Here is an 18,224-nt window from a genome sequence, read left to right as displayed (position 1 = left end):
GCCTTTAAGGGAGAGAACAAATGGTCTGAACCTGTTGGGTGGATGTGAACAAAAAAGCTAATACTGCCCTTGCGCCACCTCCCTCATGGCTGCCAATCAAATCAGAGCGCATTGGGGCACTGTTTAGGCTTCCCATGATAGCAAAGGAATATTTCCTACCTAGGCGCCTAAGCATGTGGGGCGGGCGTGGCTTATGTTGGCTCAAGTTTGCATTCTACAAGTCAGGGCTAGTCCTGGGATTATTACCTATTTTCAACAACTGATTTTCTTTACAGAAGTGGAAAAGACTCTCACTTGCATCCATGGAACAGTTACTGGATCCGCTCTCGCTTGTCTGCGAAACAGATCTCAAGACCATCTTTTCGCCTGATGGTTGGAGGTCCCTTTTGAACACGACCCCGGAAGACATGTATACATATGACACTCCCTATGAAGCCGTGCAAGGGGCCGTCAGGCGAGGATGCACTTGGTGTGGCGAACTCAACAGACTTATAAAGATGCTGGGATACCCTCCTGGGGGAACCACTGTCACCGTCTTCGTGGGCCTCGATGATGTGGACAACCATTCATGGACCCCACGGCAGAGTCAACTGGAAGTTCGGGTCGTAATCAATGGTAAAGGAATCACCAACTTGTATCACATCTACACTGTCGCAGACGATCCAGCAGCCGTTCATTTTGCGGCCCGTGAACAAATTACAGACCTCTGTACCCCGGAGAGCTTCGCCTTAGCTCAGGAATGCATCGACAACTGCGTCAAGTTTCACGCAGACTGCCAAAGCCCCGATCTATTCACGCTGCTTCCAGACCGCGTCATCGATTGCTCAGATCCGTCAAACCCCAGACTCATTCTCACACATGGAACTCAGCCAGGCCTGTATATAACGCTGAGCTACGTCTGGGGCATTGACCAGCCTCTCAAACTCACCACTTCCAACATCGAAGAAATTGTCGGCCATGGGATACCCATCTCAAGCCTCCCACGAACCATCCGCGATGCCATCTTCGTTACCCACTCTCTCAAGCACCGATACCTCTGGGTTGATGCTCTCTGCATCATCCAAGATTCTGACGCCGACAAGTTGAAACAAATCTGTCAAATGAGCCGCATCTACCGCGAGAGCTACCTCACCATCATAGCAGCCAGCGCAGCTACCTCAAGGGAAGGCTTCCTGAGGCAAACCCGGCTGCAGAGAAACCCATCAGCACGTGTACCCTTCCACAACAACAACCCCCGAGACCCAACAGGAAGCAGAGTAGGCATCGTCTCCCTTCTCAACACACACGAAGCATACTCCCCTCATGGGAAATCAGGCCTCCCCGTCGAACCAATCGACTCCCGCGCCTGGACGCTGCAAGAGCAGGTCCTCCCCTCGCGCACTCTGATCTACGACAGTGAGACCCTCAAATACAACTGCCAGACCGAAGCCGTCAGCATAGGCCAGGCGCTCTGCGGACCAAGCAGAGTGCGCCTTCCCCGGATACTCGCTTGTTCAACATCAGGCCAACGATCCAAAGAGTTGTCGCCCCAAGAGAAATGGGAGGCGCGTGTTGCGTGGCTTGAAATCGTCGCTTCTTTCACACTGCGATGGCACTCTCACGAGGGGGACAAGCTGCCCGCTCTGGCAGGCGTCGCAGAGCAGTTCTCCCGCGTGACTGGGGATTCCTACCTCGCAGGACTCTGGAAAAAGTCTTTGGTGCCTGACCTTCTTTGGAGGGCGGTCAGGGAGAAGGAACTCGACCCCAAGTCTTCGAGGCCGGCAAGATACCGTGCTCCGTCGTGGTCGTGGGCGAGCGTGAATTGGGGGGTATACTATGACAATGCTACGTTCATGGTGAATGCTTCAAAGTATAAGCAGATGGAGGTGGTGGACTGTTGGGTCAGCCTTGCAGCTGTGGAGGCGCCGTTCGGGGAGGTGACGGATGGTTCGTTACGCATTAAGGCGGCAGTTTTAAGAGAGCCTTTTGTGCGTGAAAAGGCCGGCAGATGGGAGCTTATGGTATTGAATGAAGACGGGAAGCACAGCCAGATTGGGAACGTTCATTTTGATGATATTGGGCCGAGAACGGGTGGGATTGTTTTTGTTTTCCTTCAGTGGGACGAGGACTGGAATGGGGAGGGTCTAGTGCTTGAAGAGCTGTCTAACGGACGTTTCAGGAGGGTTGGCATGGTAGATGCTTACCAAGCGCGGTGGATATATGACTTGGAGGCTGTGGTGATTGAGATTGTTTGAGCGAATACACAACCTGCGTCGCAAGACGTAATGACAGACCCCCAATAGCAACACTGCGTGTACATCTCAAAACGCATCCCTCTCTCTCCTGGCCACTCTCAAGGCTTCCCCAAAAGCCTCAACAAATCCAACCACATCCTCAAACCCATTATACAACGGCGCTGGCGCAACCCTAATGACATCCGGTCTCCTTTCATCAACAATCACCCCTTGCCTCTCCAGTTCCTTCATCACCCCCTCAAGCAACCCACTCCCCAACCCCAAGCTAAGCTGCGCCCCCCTCTGCTTCGGATCCAAAGGCGTAATAACCCTGAACAACCCCTTCTCCTCCTCCCCCATCCCCTCTAACTGCTCCTCCAAAAACTTCGTCAGCCTCAAACTCTTCTCCCTCAACTTCCCCATCCCACCCGCCTGCTCAAAAACCTCCAAGCTCGCACACAAACTAGTAATATCCAACACACTAGGATTACTCAACTGGAACCCCGCGGCCCCCTTGACAGGGTGGAATCTATTCTCCATCCCAAACCGACTCTTCTTATCATTCCCCCACCACCCAGCCAACCGGTGATTATACCCCTCCTCCGGCCTCTCATCAGTAATAAGCTTCGTCACAGCACTATTATTCTCATGAACAAACATCCCCCCAATACACCCCGGCCCCCCATTCAAATACTTGTACGAGCACCAAGCCGCAGCATCAACCCCCCACTCATGAAGCCTCAACTCCACATTCCCAACCGCATGTGCCAGATCCCAAATGACAAAAATCCCCCTCTCCTTCGCATACGTAGTGATAGTCTCAATATCAAACAGCTGCCCAGTGTAGTACTGAATCCCCGGCAACAACAACAAAAACGCGTCCTCTTTATGCTGGTCAATAACCCCACAGATCTCCTCCGTAGTCAAGATATTATCCCTCGACCTCTCCGACTTGAGCAAAACCATTGATTTGCTCGCATCCAACCCATGATGACGAAGCTGTGTCTCCACGGCAAAGTGATCGCTAGGAAAAGCCTTGCTCTCCAGGATGATCTTGTGCCGCTTGTTCGCATCAGGCTTGTAGAACGCAGACATGAGAAGATGGAGATTCGCAGTCAGAGTCTGCATGATTGCCACCTCGGAGACGTGAGCTCCCACGATGGGGGCGATCATCTCGGCTGCTCGCTCGTCGACGTCGAGCCATGTTGGCAAGGGGGAGTTGGTCAGCGGTTTAAAGTGCCCTTGGACGGCTTGGGTGGCCCAGGTGGAGAGGTACTGGGAGAGACGGGTTTGTGTGCGTCTGGGTTGGAGACCCAAAGAGTTGCCGCAGAGGTAGATGCACTTGGTTGTTGTGTCGCTGTCATTGTTATTGGCTATGCCAACCTGTCAGTTATCGAGGCTTGATATTGGATCAGTTGGGACTTGTACCTGAGGAACCCTCGGGTAACGAGGTGCTCGCGATTTGTCCCTTTGTCGGGATGTTGAACTCGTCCCTCAATAACCCCAGTTCATCATCCCGGTCCAGCTGGCGTGCTCGCTCCCTCGCATTTCCACTCCCGGCGGCGCCGGCGGGAAGAACGGGAGCTGAAGTCATTGTCTCTTTCTTGATGTGGAGTAACAAGCTCCGAGCAAGCAAAAGTGTGAGATATGGTGTGATGTATGTGTGACAGCAGAAACCCTTGAGCCAATTGTTCAAACTGCCGAAAAGTAAAAAGAGTTTCGATGTGTCTCTTGTCCAACACTGGATAAACTTCAACCCCTGTAAAAGTCACTCATACACAACTTCGCAGGTGATAGATGTTGTCGTCGGGTGTGATAATGAGGAAGGATTCAATCAATTGCCCTACCTGCGGTTCAATCAACTACCCCTCCATCTCTTCCGTTGATGAAACGGCGACAGATCCGAGAGGGGCACCACCGAACTGTGCCCCGCCCGGCCGGCGGCGGCCCCGCCATCAGCAAAAAAAACTAAAAGCGGAGACCTGCGGCAATCAACGGGAGAACCCACATGGAACCTTCCATTCCTGCCCTGCCAAGAAAAAAAACCCGATGAGTGACGTCCCTTGGATCCTAAACCTCCTTCCTTGGACCTTTGCGAACCGCAGCCTTCACGATGCATCTTTTCCGACCAGTGTGTCATGTAAACTCAGCCCTCTCTGATGATGACCTCAATTCTCCTCAGTTTTTAAGCTCCGACACCGGCGGGAAAATCAGACGGGACGAGCCTTTTTTCCAAAGTCTACTCCGCTATAAAAGCTGGGCAGATCGTACGTACGATTCATCGCCTGAGAACCCTATTCTCGGCACTTAACGAAGAGAATCTCGGACCAGAAAAGAGACCCAACTACCACTATGAGTAATAGAAACAAAAAAAACAAAAAGTGTGTGTCAGGAGAGTGTGGGAGAGAAAGACACCAAAAAATTTAAAACGAGACACAGAAAACAGAAACAGCTTTGCCTCTTTTCTTGGGAGGCACTTGGGGGGACACAAAGGATAGCAACCTCAGAGAAAGCAAGAACCTCCAAAATTGGAGAAAAGTCCTGTGTAACAACCCTGTTAGTGAATCGGACGAATAATCTCTGGGAAAAGAGCAGATTCTTTCCGTAGCTCTGCATGATGACAGAAAGGGGTAAAGATGACAAGCTTCAAGACTTGGTTTGCTGGAGAAGTTCAAGCAAAAGAGAAGAGGTTGATAGTCCTTGTGTTGTATGTGCCCATCCCAAGCAAGGCAAGGTACCTTGCATGTACATGTTTTGCTGTCACTTTGGCCCTTGAAAGGCGCATACGCCAGTATGCAAGCCCGGCCCTCCCCCGCTTGCATATATGGACTGGGAACCATCTGTTCTTCAGCAACAAGACTTGGAACGGAGACCTATCGCTTCCGATTCAAAGATCGGGAATCGAATGAAGCTCTCTCCTGATATCGTCCACGGCACCGAAGGGATGAAGATGGAACCCATGATCACGGATGACGATTCCGCATGGATTTCTGCCGTGCCCTTGGCATCAGGTAATACTCTGCAGGTATTTGGAGGATTGCTCTGATGACCTCAGCGTGATCTCGAATGTTGAGATGCAGCTCCGAGAGGGAGGTCAGACCTTGGGAGCAAAAGATCGGATGGTTGCTGGGGAGTTTCCGATATGTGACTGCAACAGAGTTGTCGAGGGAGAAATCTCAAATGTGTCCTTCAGTGGGACCCCTTTCGGACCGGGCAGAGACAAACTGGCCATGGCGAGAGTATCAGCAGACCAAAGAGAGAAATGGGAGTCATCTCTGTGCTCTGTAACGAATGTGGAAAAGGGGCGAAAGAATGAGCTGGAAATTGTTTGTTTTGTTTTGTTGGTGGTGAGCTCAGTCTGTTGGAGCGGTGGTAGTCTCACCGGGGCTCTCACGGGGCAGTGTTGCCGTACAGTGCATGAGACCTTCCGGCCGCTCCAGCTCTCCCAGATGCCAGGTTCGTGGAGATGCCGATTCGCACACCGGCGCTGTTGTCATCTCCATACCCAGCCCCTAGCCAACAGAAAAAATAGCAGTCTGGAGGCCTGGAAGGACTTGGCAGGGAGGAAGTTTCGCAACGGCGCCGAGCTGCAAATCTCAAGGTGAGCCCCGTGACCATGCCCCAGCCCGGCCCGTGTCGTCAAACAAGCCAGCGCGCCTGGGTGCCAGCACGAGGACAGCAGAGCTTTTTTCGCGCTCAACAAACCTGGCAGGTATCGGGGTACGTACCTTTTGGAGTTTGAACCTATGAGGTTAGAATCCGGTACACGTTTTGGCAGAGTCGCATCGTCGAAAAGAATAAATGCAAGATGCGGCCGGCATAGCAGCGGTCAAAGAGTGCTAAGTGGATAGCAGGAATCTCAGGTCGCCATCCGCAACATCAACTGCTTTGAACCAGAAAAGCTTTTGAAACGGGATACTGAAAAGAGAGCCACAATCCGGTCCCGTGCACCCTCAGGAACAAAATATGTATGCAGTAGGGCAGCAGGGCAGCAAACTGGAGGTTTTCATTACCCCCATTTTACTTGATGGCGATGCGCTTCACTGGGCTTGGTCTGGAAAATCCGGGGATGGTGGATGGCGGGGCACGCTGGGCAAGCCACAGCGGATCGAAATGCGGGGCAAAGGGGCCCAACCCGGGGCGGCCGTCGCTCTTACGTATTTGGGCCATCACGGGACCACTTTGCCTTGACTTTTCGTTGAGAATGAGAGTCTTTGGAGCAAACGTGAAAGGAACATTTTGCCGATGAGCACAGTCTGGGCTTTCATGATGCCACCGCCAATTGCGAATCCGAATTGATCTACCGCTATTATGCCAGGTCAGGACTGTAAGACGAAGAGGCGGTAAGGGAGAAGATGTGTTGCACGACTGGCTGGCTCCTTTGATATTGAATTCCGAAGTCTGAAGTCTGGGAGTTGTCACAGGGCTCGGCATCTCAAAACTCTGAATAACAGATTGAACCCAGTTGGTGATAGCAAACTAGCACAGCAGGTTCCACGGAGATGGAGATGTTGAAACCCACTCTTTCGTGAGTCTTACCTCCGTTCAAAGTCCATTGGCAAACCTTACGGGCGATAGAGCTGGGGATAGCGGTAGATCCTAGATCCATCTTCTGACACTTCCAAGCTATCCGTGAAGGGATAGAGAGCCATGGCAGTGGCGGTCGGGGCTTCACCGTCCCGGCGGGATCTAGTGCAAGTGTTTGACGAGATTGGGATTGGGCAGGGGAGATAGCTTGGATTTCCAATTGCTTGGGGCTCTTCCAGAACGTGCAACGCCGTCCCGCCTTGTGCCCAGTGAGCTGGGTAGCTGGGGAGGGTTGTGGTGGTGAGTAAGAGATTCAAGGGGATGGTTCGAGGCTGGCTGCCCTACGAGAAGCATCGGACCAGTGAAAGCAAGTGTGGTCTACAAGATTCCCGGACTCGAAAAACCGTCCAAAGAGCGCTCTTCTCGTGTAAATCAAGAAAATAATAATAAATTCCTCGGTATACGAACAGGTTGGAGTTGTCCTTCGTGTACTTGGCCATCGAGGTACCTGAAGTGTACCCTGGCTTGCAAAAAATACCCTGGAGCTGAGAACTCCACTCTTACCCCAGAACCTCGAATAGCCGCTCCAGGGGCGCCACGAATGGCAGCTAGGGATCCCAGAAACACTTTTTCAGTGACCTTTCAGGTACCGGCCCTGTGACCCAATCAGCAGAGTCCCAAATTGCCCCATCGGGCTTAGCACACCCGATTCCGTTTGTCAGAGCGCCCCAATGTCATCACGACACCCCGTTCTGACGGCGGAGACATGGACTGAGAGAGAGTACGTACAGTGCGGGCGAGTTCAACAAGAAAAATGTCTGAAAAGAGGAGTGTCCGATTGGAAACATATAAAGAGCCAGAGCTTCCGTCGTTTCTTTGGCTGGCGATATCAGGTTGTTGTTGACATTGTGTTATTATATCTCTACCAACACTTTATTTTCACTTACACTTACGGCTCACCACCACAACGAGCCCCGTCGTCTCTTACCAAGCAAGCCATTTTTAACAACTTGCTCCAAAAAAGTCAACGACCAAATCGGCGGATCTTCCTGTGGCTATTTTCAGACACAGACACGCCTTATCGGCCACGCTTGAAGCTTGCAGCCAAACAGCGTGCCAGACCTTATCTCTGTGCAACATTCCGGCGCCGTAACAGGTATCTTACACCCCTTTCGGTTCATCTGTGCCCCATCAACATCAATCCTCTGCCCCTGAGCCCTACTACTGCTGCTGCTACTGTTGCTGCTGTTGTGTCCCCGCCTATGGTTTCCGTTTTACAGCCCTTCCACCCCTCCACCAGCCAAAGACTCCTTTTTTTTATTTCCTCCCGTTAGCCTTCCTGCGGCGAGGCGCAGGTTGAGGAAGCGTTCAGCGGAAGGCTGTGTCTGCTCGGGACATGAACGAGATGAGCAGGATCGGGCCTTCCAGAGCTGAGCCAGGCTGGAAAGATGAGGTTTCCTTATCTCGGGCTCCGGCAGCGTGCCCTGGATTCTGGAACACATGTCTTGCCTTCCAGAAGCGGCAGCAACGAGGAGCAAGCACCGAACAGCGAAGAGCCGTGACACTTGAGATGGCGATCTGGGCTTTGTGAGAGCATTTGCACTAATACAATCTTGTGCAGACGAAAACAATCGAAACAGGACCCTCGGGATTTGCTGTCTGGGATAGATCGGCACTTTTCCTGCTTTCGCGGCATCAAACTCTATTTCCACCGGGCGAGACTAGACTTTAAGCCGTCTTTGTCTCCTCACGATCTGAAGCGACTGACACATCGCCCGTCTTCATCTAAGACACGACGATAAAAAAGGTAAACGAGATATCTTTTTTTCCCCATCGTATGCACCTTATCGCAGTTGCATCGCCCCGCCGTGCCCGTCTCATTCCGTCCAGGTTCAGGGACCCAGAAAACTAACATTGCTCGATGCAGCATCTACCGGGGCGCATATCGAAGAGATACGATACAAACCGAGTCTTGCGCCGCCGAATAACACCTCGGGCTTGATTCAGACCTCCAAGCGAGAGCCGCCAGGTACGTTCCAACGTTATGCATCCACCACCAGCATGTCCCCCATGTCACCACCTCTCCAGTCTGCACAAATATCTCCTCCTGGTAGCTCCAGGGCAAGAGGCAGGGGAAAAGGAACCCTCGAGGTTCTTATCTCAGACGGACCCACACCAGCTGCACAGCAACAGCACAGCACAGAAGCACCCAAGGGATGAGCAGGTGGCAGTACGGAGTACGAGCGTAGGTTTCAGTAGCGGTGAAGCATGCTTTCGCAGCTTGTTTGAACGCAGCAGAACCACTCTCGGAGGCTATACTCCCGGAAACGAAGAAGCACAGCTGCTCGCTCTGGCCGAGCTGCCGTCGATGCTATCTAAGTTGCCATGTCACTCGCTCTCATTCCTGGTCTCTTGTGCCACGCCGTCTGTGGCTTCTGCCTCTCCTAGTTCATCCGATGCCGGCATCTCTTCCCAACGTCAAACCTGATTGCCGCGATCAGCTATCGGGGTGAGCAGGTTCAAACGGGGCGAGGAGGGTCATGGCAAGGGCCAACTGCGGCTCCCTCGCCGCTTCGACAACCACCAAAAGCACACACCGCGCCCATGGTATCATACGCGCTCCGATGCACTCTTACACACCTGCCAACATGTCCCTCTATTCCTTTACAAAACTTGTGCTCGCTCCCCTCGAGCCCCCCAGCCTCTTCCCTTTCCGCTTTTCTCTTGCTCCTTAGATCCTTTGTCATTCCTCAGCCCTACCACCAACTTGCTCCTGCTCCCAAGCCACTCTCTCTTCGAGATTTAGCACCATGGAAGGCATCATGGTTGAGCCTGTGCTCGCCAGTCCTGTCGACCGTATGCGCCGGGTGTCTATCCTGACCATCAAGACTAACCTTCCAATGGACAGCTTTCCAGAGTATCAGGACCCCTTTTCGTCCTCAGACGACACCATGACTGAGTCTCCTAGCACCCTCAACCCAGCCAACAGGCTCGTTGAGAAGACCAGAGGCACAGAGGTTTCCCGACACCCATCACCCCAGCCAACACACGTCAGCTATCCCAAGATGAACGGCAACGGCCACAGAGTCTTGCGGTCGGCCACGGTTGGCTATGTTGCCCCTGAATTCAAGGGCAAGGCCGAGCAGATGAAGCAAGGTGAGCACTGTCAAATCTTGTGATTAGTATAGGAACTGACAACTCTGCAGTACGGGAAATCATCCTTAAGGGCGGTTGGATTCCCGAGGCTCTCGTCGACGCTCAGATCATCTGGTTCTACAATGAGCTGGCCATCGACGATGTCTACTTCCAGCTCGAGTCTCCTGAAGCCATCAGCAACCACATCACATCGCTCTATGCTGCCAAGGTAGCAGCCTTCTCTCGTGAGGACAAGCGTGAGGAGATCCGGCTGGACATGGAAGCCTCTGACCATGCCATCTACATCGACACAAGCGAGCCCGGCAAGACCTCCATCAACGGCCCAAGATACGAGCACCGCCTCGAGTCCAAGTACTTGGATGGTGGTGACACCTCGAAGCGCTTCCGCGTCGAGACTTTCCGGTCTCCCGGTGTTTTGGGACAAGACGCCAACTCCAAGGCCACTCTCCGCTGCTACTTCGTGTATCAGTGCCAGTTTGTTGATGCAAATGCCGACCCAATGGAGACCAGATTGGAGGTTATCAGCGACCGCATGTTCCTCGCCAAGGCCACCAAGAACACTAAGGTGATCTATCAGGAGATCATCGAGAGCGCTGTCCGCCGTGCTGGTCCCGTTATCGAGGTCTACGACATTGAGGGGACCCCGGAGAAGAGATTGGTCGTTGCTTTCCGCTCAAGAACTGCCAGGGGCATCTTCAGCGCCCTGAGCGATCTCTATCACTACTATGGCGTCACCAGCTCCCGCAAGTACGTCGAGCAGTTCTCCAACGGCATCACCATCATCAGCATCTACCTGCGACCCGCCTCCAACCTCGAGGGCAAGTTCCCCTCCATCGAGGAGTCCATCCACCAGATCACCAAGGAGATCTCCCTCCTATACTGCATTCCCCAGACCAAGCTGCAGGACATGTTTGCCTCGGGCGAGCTCAGTTTGCAGGAGACCATCTACGCTCACTCTGTGTGGGTCTTTGTGCAGCACTTCCTCAACCGTCTTGGATCTGAGTATGCTTCGCTAGTGGCGGCCCTCAATCCCAAGAACAATTCGCACGCCGAGATTCTGTCCAAGATGAAGAAGCGTCTCCGCACTGAGACTTTTACGCCCGACTACATCCTGGAGATTATCAAGTCTCATCCTGGACTCGTCAGGGCTTTGTATGCCTCCTTCGCCAATGTGCACCTCAAGGTCGGCCCTGGTTTTGACCGCCACTTCATTGCCCCCACGCCAGCCTTTGAGGTCCTCTCAGACGCCAAGCTCAAGGACAAGATCACCAAGGACGTGAATAACGAGCACGAAGAGATGGTGATGACTGCCTTCCGCGTCTTCAACAATGCCGTCCTCAAGACCAACTACTTCACCCCTACCAAGGTCGCCCTCAGCTTCCGCCTCGACCCAAGCTTCCTGCCCGAGTTTGAGTACCCCAACCGTCTCTACGGCATGTTCCTCGTCATCTCTTCCGAGTCTCGCGGTTTCCACCTTCGCTTCAAGGACATTGCCCGTGGCGGTATCCGCATTGTCAAGTCCCGCAGCAAGGAGGCCTACTCCATCAACGCCCGCAACTTGTTCGATGAGAACTACAATCTCGCCAGCACCCAGCAGCGCAAGAACAAGGACATTCCCGAAGGTGGCTCCAAGGGTGTCATCTTGCTCGACCCCAAGCAGCAAGACAAGGCTCGTGAGGCTTTCGAGAAGTACATTGACAGCATTCTCGATTTGCTCCTCAAGCCAGAGACCCCTGGCATCAAGAACCCCATTGTGGACCTCTACGGCAAGGAGGAGATCCTCTTCATGGGTCCCGACGAGAACACGGCCGACCTCGTCGATTGGGCCACCGAGCACGCCCGCCATCGCGGCGCTCCCTGGTGGAAGTCCTTCTTCACCGGCAAGTCCCCCAAACTGGGCGGTATCCCCCACGACACCTACGGCATGACCACTCTCTCGGTCCGCGAGTACGTCAAGGGCATCTACCGCAAGCTCAACCTCGACCCCTCCACCGTCCGCAAGATGCAGACTGGAGGCCCAGACGGTGATCTCGGCTCCAACGAGATCCTCCTCAGCAACGAAAAGTACACCGCCGTTGTCGATGGCTCCGGTGTCCTTGTCGACCCCAACGGAATCGACAAGGACGAGCTCCGCCGCCTGGCCAAGAACCGACAGATGATTGTCCACTTTGATCTGTCCAAGCTCTCCAAGGATGGTTACCGTGTCCTTTGCGAGGATGCCAACATCACTCTCCCCACCGGCGAGGTCGTCAACAACGGCACTGCCTTCCGCAACACCTACCACCTCCGCGACACTGGCCTCACTGACATGTTTGTCCCCTGCGGTGGCCGACCCGAGTCCATCGACCTCGTCTCCGCCAACAAGCTCATCAAGGACGGCAAGTGCACGGTCCCTTACATCGTCGAAGGTGCCAACCTCTTCATCACTCAAGACGCGAAACTTCGCCTCGAAGAGGCTGGTTGCATCGTCTACAAGGACGCCTCGGCCAACAAGGGCGGTGTCACCTCGTCCTCTCTCGAGGTGCTGGCCTCCCTCTCCTTTGACGACGAGTCCTTCGTCAAGGACATGTGCGTCGACAAGAAAGGCAACGCGCCCGAGTTCTACAAGGCGTACGTCAAGGCCGTGCAGGAAAAGATTCAGGAGAACGCCAGGTTGGAGTTTGAGGCCATCTGGGCTGAGCACCAGAAGACCAAGGTGCCTCGTTCCATTCTGTCTGATAAGCTGTCGCAGGCGATTACCAGTCTGGATGAGCAGCTCCAGCACAGCGATCTGTGGGAGAATGAGGCGCTCAGGAACAGTGTCTTGGCGGACGCGCTGCCGAACTTGTTGATTGAGAAGATTGGGTTGGAGACGATCATCAAGCGGGTGCCGGATAGCTACCTGAGGGCCATCTTTGGGAGTTATGTGGCGAGTCGGTTCGTGTATGAGTTTGGGAGTGGGGCGGGGCAGTTTGCGTTCTATGATTTGTGAGTGTTTTTTTCTTCTTCCCTCAACCTTTGATGATAAACATGAGGCTAACATGTTGGGAATAGCATGTCGAAGAGGATGGCCAAGGTCCAGCAGCAGCAGAAGGCTTAGGGTTTGGGCATTTTAGGATTTGGGAGCGAGCATTGCTTTACTTGATGTTTTACTTTTGAGCGTTTCTTGATTTGGGGGGGGGGGGGTCTGTTTAATGTGGTTTTTTTTTTCATGGCGAATTGGGGCGTAAAATAATCTTCAAAAGCAAAAGAACAGAAGGCGCTCGTTCACAAGAGCAGAAGAGAGTCAGTCATAGAGAAAAAAGACGCTAGGCATGGAATATTTACAGGTCGAGACATTTATTTTTTGCAGTTTTTTCTTTGGTTATTTGTGTTTCGAGGCTTTGTCCCTGAATCGAATCGTTTTGAAGCTGGATCATAGAAGAGAGGGATAGACATGGCGTATGATGATGGGCTTGGATTTTTGTTTAATGAGACAGATAGGTTGTCGGGAGTCGAGGAGATACATACATACACTTTGGATGAGGACATCAGCAATGAGAACAATGTTGCCAAAATGCCAACCTCGGTGATAGTGAGCATGTTTCCTGAGTCACTAATAAGATCCCGTCTCCCCAGATTACCCCTATACTCGACTCCCAGTCCATACCCAAACAAGCCCAGCGATATCGGAAAGGTCAGAACGGCAAAGTTTGCTCTGTCGTTATTCTGTGTCATTTTGAATAATTTCTCAAGAAGAGAGAGTGTGTGATGAACATCTGATGCGGTGTGAGATGCGAGTGTGGGCGTGCGTGTGTCACATTGCATATCTTGCGCTTGCATACGTACACACATACAGACGATGCACAAGGGTCATTGCATATGCAAGATACTGTGCATATACACCCGAGGAGGGTGGGTGTTCGGGAGGTGGCAGAGACGAGCGGGTAAATATCTATTGTTTTTGTTTGTGCTGCTTGGGAGGTCGCTGTTGGTTGTAGGCGCGGTTGCGGCTACGGATTGCATAATGGGATGGGTATAAGATGGGGAGATTCGGTTGGTGAGGTGCTGGTTTATGAGGGAGGGTGGTTGGTATGGGGTTTTTGGATCATAAATGTGATCGATATGTGAGAGAAGATTCAGGGGAGGCTTCAGATGAGTGATGGGTGAGCTATGAACCAAGCAATGAGGCAGGCCAGAGTGAGGGGAATATGAAGATATCGATTGAATGCTGGGTCATATTTAGGGAAAGTGCTACTCGAGTACCTGCCATTTGCTCCCCGAAAACCAGCATCTGACCACCACTGATGTGGAAGGTGCAGATGAGGTTGACCACCGCTCCTTCCCTCCCCGAAGGTGGAGCTCAGAATGTTGACTGTGAGATGCCTTCCGTATTGCTTGCGCTGGCTCTCACAGCTCTTCAGTTCGACATAAAGTAGGAATAAAGGGGACCAACAAGGACCAGAGCAGCAAGCTTGATGGTCTACTCGTCCAGACCAAGATCAAGAAGGCAGAAAACAAAAAGAAAAGTCGAAAGAGACAGCAAAAGCTTGCGGGCCAACCTCCCAACCGTTATTGGAAAGGGTGGCCGGTTACGAAAACCTCGGTGGTTTTACTCCGGATCGAACTCGGGGGCTATCGGTTGCAAGCCCCCGGCGGGGGGCGGTGGGCGGCAACAGCAGCTCTTACAACTTAACCATTTGTCCTGACCACAAGGGCGCCCTGATCAAGATGCTCAAGCTGCTGTTGAGAGTGGCGTGCAGGACCTAATATATATACTGTGCTCCTGCCTGTCCTGATGATCCAAAAGACAATTGCATTCATCACTACCACAAACTCGTATTCTTTTCCCTATTCGAGCTCCAAGCCAATAAAAGAAAACAATCCCAAACGTCTATACCATACCCAATCATCCTCACCCTCCTACTCCTCCTCATCATCCCCATCCCCCTCCCTCTCACTCCCCTTCCCCCACCCCCCTCTAACCTTGACCCTCTTCAACCAACTCCAATGCGCCCACGGGTCCTTGATCAGCCTCCTCATCTGCTCCATATCCCCATCTTTGGGTCCTACGACCGGAATCCCCCACTCGACCGCCCTATTCGCCCACTTCACCGCGGTCCACGGCTCCCCAACAGCGTTATACTCGAGCGCCAACCAAGTATACGCCTCATACATGCTCCCCCAAAGCTTCTCCTGCTCATACAGACTCAACACCAGCTCCGCCAACTGCGGCGTCGCCCTGCTATCCGAGCTCCAATCGCTAAACTCCCCAACCAGCTCCTTGATCTGGTGGATCCTAACATCCGACGCCTCGACCTGCGCCTGTTCCTTTGTGCACAACGGGCAAGCACACTGGAACCCCCAAATCCGGTTCAGCTTCTTGTTGCGCGCGCGCTTCTTCATAATGGGGTTGATGTACGAGAGGGTGAGCTCCTCCCCGGGGCTAATGTCACGGATGGCGTGGATGTACTGGGTTAGCGTCTCGTGATCAAAGTAGTAATCCGCGTTGGGGCGGCAGTCGTGGTTCATCCTTGCGATCTCGGGGAAGACGACATAGAATCCGTGGTCCTGGGTCTCGTCGTCGCTGTCGGGGTCGATGTCGAAGGCGTTGGTGGAGCAGATTTTGTCTATCCGTTCGATGTGGGTGCGCTCGATGCCGTCGTGGGTGGAGAGGGCCATGATGTGCTCGCGGTGGAGGTCGGGGAGCTGGTCCACGGCTGCGGCTTGAAGTTGGCGGTATTCTTCCTTGGGGAGGTCCTCAAAGGCGCGGTAGTCGATCATCAGGGAGGGTGTGTTGGCCATGATGAGGTCTCCGCGGTGGATGTGCACTTTGGCGATGAGGCCCATGCCCTTGCCGGGGATCTGGTGCTTCTCGTATTTGGAAGGAGCGGTGCGGTGGAGGTCTTGGTTGATATTCTTCACGAGGTCCTGGTCGACAAAGGCTGGGGTGGTGGCTAGATACTCAGCGCGGTGGGGGGTGGTGATGAAGGAGGCTCCCCTGCCGTTGGCAAAGTTGTTGTCTGTGAAGACGCAGATGGAGGTATCGGGTTGGGGGCTGGTGAAGCATGGTGTGGTATGGGTCCAGGGATATCCTTTTGGCTTGCTATCATCGTCTGTTGAGGTAACAGGCTTTTGGGCGGTGTCGTTTTCCTTCCAGAGGAACTCCTTCTCGTCGGCCGCACCCATGCTTCCTAGGCCATCTTGACATCCACCGGTGAGAGAGCCACCGTCCCCGCAGATCTTGACTGCCCCCAAATCTTCGTGATCATGACTGTGATCAGGGTGGTGATGGTGGTCATAATTATGACCTTCGTGGGCCAGAACCAAGCTGGCCAGAACTGACAGCTCCGAGAGTCGGTGTAATAACCTCATGGTGATGTATCGCGAAGTAAACAACCCAATTGCAACAAACCAGCAGTTTCAAAAACCTCAAGTCAGCGAAGGGAATAAAACTTCTGGCCACTTGTCCAGCAGTGTTCGCCAAATATCAATCAGCAACAACCCTTCTCAGACAAAAAACAGGGCAAGACTCAAGTTGGAGAAAAAAGGGAAAGAAACATTCCATCCCTCTGAACGGAGGTTGAGGCCAGCTTTACCAGCATCTCCTGCCCCTCGAACGGAAGATCTATTCTCTTCTCGGCGCGTCGCCTCGCCCATGCCGGCATCTAAAACGAGTGTGGCGGCAGGGGTTCTCTTCCCGCCGCCTTGCAGCCTCGATAGCATCTTGATACAGAAGTGAGGGGCGCATCTGTTAGTGCAAGTCATTGACAAGGGCAGCTGTTGTTTTCCCTGTCTTGGTTCCAGACCGTTCGCTACTGCAAGGGCTGGGCGGGGTGGGGGGGGCCAAAGCAAACCCCTCCACTAACAGGTCTCAGATATCATGTTGTTAGAGCCCTTCAGCTCCGTCTGAGGATTTGTTACAGGTTACACATGTCGCAGAAGTTGAAGTTGAACATTCGCCGCAATCCTGTCTCCTAAATAAAGGTGAATAAGTCAATTGGGATGATCCCTCCTCTGCCTTATCGACGGTGGAAACAAGAAGCTCTGACCTTCCTTCCCCAGACGGAAACACAAGTCAAAGTGGGGGGCACGCTATCTTCAAGGTGGACGGGCTGGCGTTGAGGTGATTCACCGGCTGTCACGCTACACCTGCCATCCCGCCGCTGGCCGTTTGACGGCCCATTTTAGCGCGCTCCAGGCCATTGGGTGCGGTTAAACATGATTAAGTTGAGCTGACGTGGATTTCAAGAATCCCATCATCAACCGCTCAGAGATGATGTGATGCGATCTGGATCTGAGGCGGCACGGAGATCTCCAATCTACCTCCATCTTGGCTATTCCCTAACTTCCCCCTCATACCTAAGGTATATATTGTGTGTGATATTCTAGCTTACTAAACCTCTACCAGCCAAGCTATCCTCGCGAAGCGGACCATCACTTCGACTTGCAGGCGCTGAATCAGCAATCCGCGTTACACACAATTATCCAATCCTTAGTCCCGGCTGACAATGCAGTCAACTAGCTGTACGTTGCATCGGGCAGGCAGTGCCTTAGTCAGGACATAGCAACAACACGAACAACGTGGTGGATATTGAAGCCATCGACATCATCCTTCCGCGGGCTGGACTCTCGGTGGAGTGCTGATTCCGGTGTTCAAGGCCGCGGTTCTCGTCATCACGGACTCGATGCTGTCTAGTCGATGTGACCCATGATGACCTGGGCACTGACGGGATGCTGATCAAGTGATTAGACGGTGCTTGTCAAGATGCTTGTGGCGGTCAACAACGATAATCCGGGAGGCAAGGCGCGGGACGATAATGAGGAAAGAAATTCAGGATATCGAGAGTCCTGCGGGGATCTTGGGGATTGAAGTTCATGTATAAAAGGAGTTGGTACAGCCAGAATATCAATCACTCACTTCCATCACCATCACCATCACCATCACCATCTCCTCATCAACCTTCTCACCAGTGATTTCACCTTGACCATCTCACAATGAAATTCACCACCCTTCTCACAACCGCCCTCACGGCCCTCCCTATCCTGGCCGACTCGTCCTTCCCCTGGGAACGCCTCAACAAAAACGACTCCCTCCTCATCATCGTCGACCTCCAAGAAGGCCTTTACAATCTCGCCCGTGACTACGGTATGTCCCCCCCTTTCCCCCTTCCCCTTCTCACACCCCTTACTAACCCCCCCAGACCCAACCCTCTTCAAACAAAACATGCTCGCCCACTCCGCCCTAGGCCTTGCCTTCCCCACCCTCCCCGAAATCCTCACCCCCTCGGCCTCACCCGGCCCCAACGGCCCCCTCCCCCACAAAATCCCCACATCCACCCCACCGTTCCTCCTATTCATCCCGTTAAA

General features: G+C 53.2%; 5 protein-coding genes across 5 annotated transcripts in view, besides 1 other annotated feature; 3 read left to right on the top strand and 2 right to left on the bottom strand.

The window, feature by feature from the left end:
• Nucleotides 1-407: 407 nt before the first annotated feature.
• PODANS_7_6240 (uncharacterized protein) lies at nucleotides 408-2,234 on the top strand (the record flags this gene model as incomplete). Its single annotated transcript, XM_001907945.1, has 1 exon — nucleotides 408-2,234. The coding sequence occupies one exon, from the start codon at nucleotides 408-410 to the stop codon at nucleotides 2,232-2,234; it is 1,827 nt and encodes a 608-aa protein (XP_001907980.1).
• Nucleotides 2,235-2,300: 66 nt separating this feature from the next.
• Nucleotides 2,301-3,807, bottom strand: PODANS_7_6230 (uncharacterized protein; the record flags this gene model as incomplete). The annotated part of the gene is made up of 2 exons (XM_001907944.1): nucleotides 2,301-3,586; nucleotides 3,642-3,807. 2 exons carry the CDS (start codon nucleotides 3,805-3,807, stop codon nucleotides 2,301-2,303), a joined length of 1,452 nt encoding a protein of 483 aa, XP_001907979.1.
• A 5,743-nt stretch (nucleotides 3,808-9,550) lies between these two features.
• On the top strand, nucleotides 9,551-12,867 carry PODANS_7_6220 (uncharacterized protein; the record flags this gene model as incomplete). The annotated part of the gene is made up of 2 exons (XM_001907943.1): nucleotides 9,551-9,896; nucleotides 9,947-12,867. 2 exons carry the CDS (start codon nucleotides 9,551-9,553, stop codon nucleotides 12,865-12,867), a joined length of 3,267 nt encoding a protein of 1,088 aa, XP_001907978.1.
• Nucleotides 12,868-14,368: 1,501 nt separating this feature from the next.
• Nucleotides 14,369-14,568: a long terminal repeat (lechriodus).
• A 209-nt stretch (nucleotides 14,569-14,777) lies between these two features.
• PODANS_7_6210 (uncharacterized protein) lies at nucleotides 14,778-16,229 on the bottom strand (the record flags this gene model as incomplete). Its single annotated transcript, XM_001907942.1, has 1 exon — nucleotides 14,778-16,229. One exon carries the CDS (start codon nucleotides 16,227-16,229, stop codon nucleotides 14,778-14,780), a length of 1,452 nt encoding a protein of 483 aa, XP_001907977.1.
• Nucleotides 16,230-17,852: 1,623 nt separating this feature from the next.
• PODANS_7_6200 (uncharacterized protein) overlaps nucleotides 17,853-18,224 on the top strand; it is a gene marked incomplete at both ends in the record, with an annotated part of 928 nt that continues 556 nt past the window's right edge. Inside the window, 2 exons of the mRNA XM_001907941.1 lie at nucleotides 17,853-18,003; nucleotides 18,059-18,222. Coding sequence (XP_001907976.1) covers nucleotides 17,853-18,003; nucleotides 18,059-18,222 — 315 coding nt within the window. The remainder of the gene's footprint in view (nucleotides 18,004-18,058; nucleotides 18,223-18,224) is intronic.

Source organism: Podospora anserina, chromosome 7 (genome assembly GCF_000226545.1).
Source record: "Podospora anserina S mat+ genomic DNA chromosome 7, supercontig 1".
Classification (NCBI taxonomy): domain Eukaryota; kingdom Fungi; phylum Ascomycota; class Sordariomycetes; order Sordariales; family Podosporaceae; genus Podospora; species Podospora anserina.
This window is presented reverse-complemented; position numbering and strand designations above follow the sequence as displayed.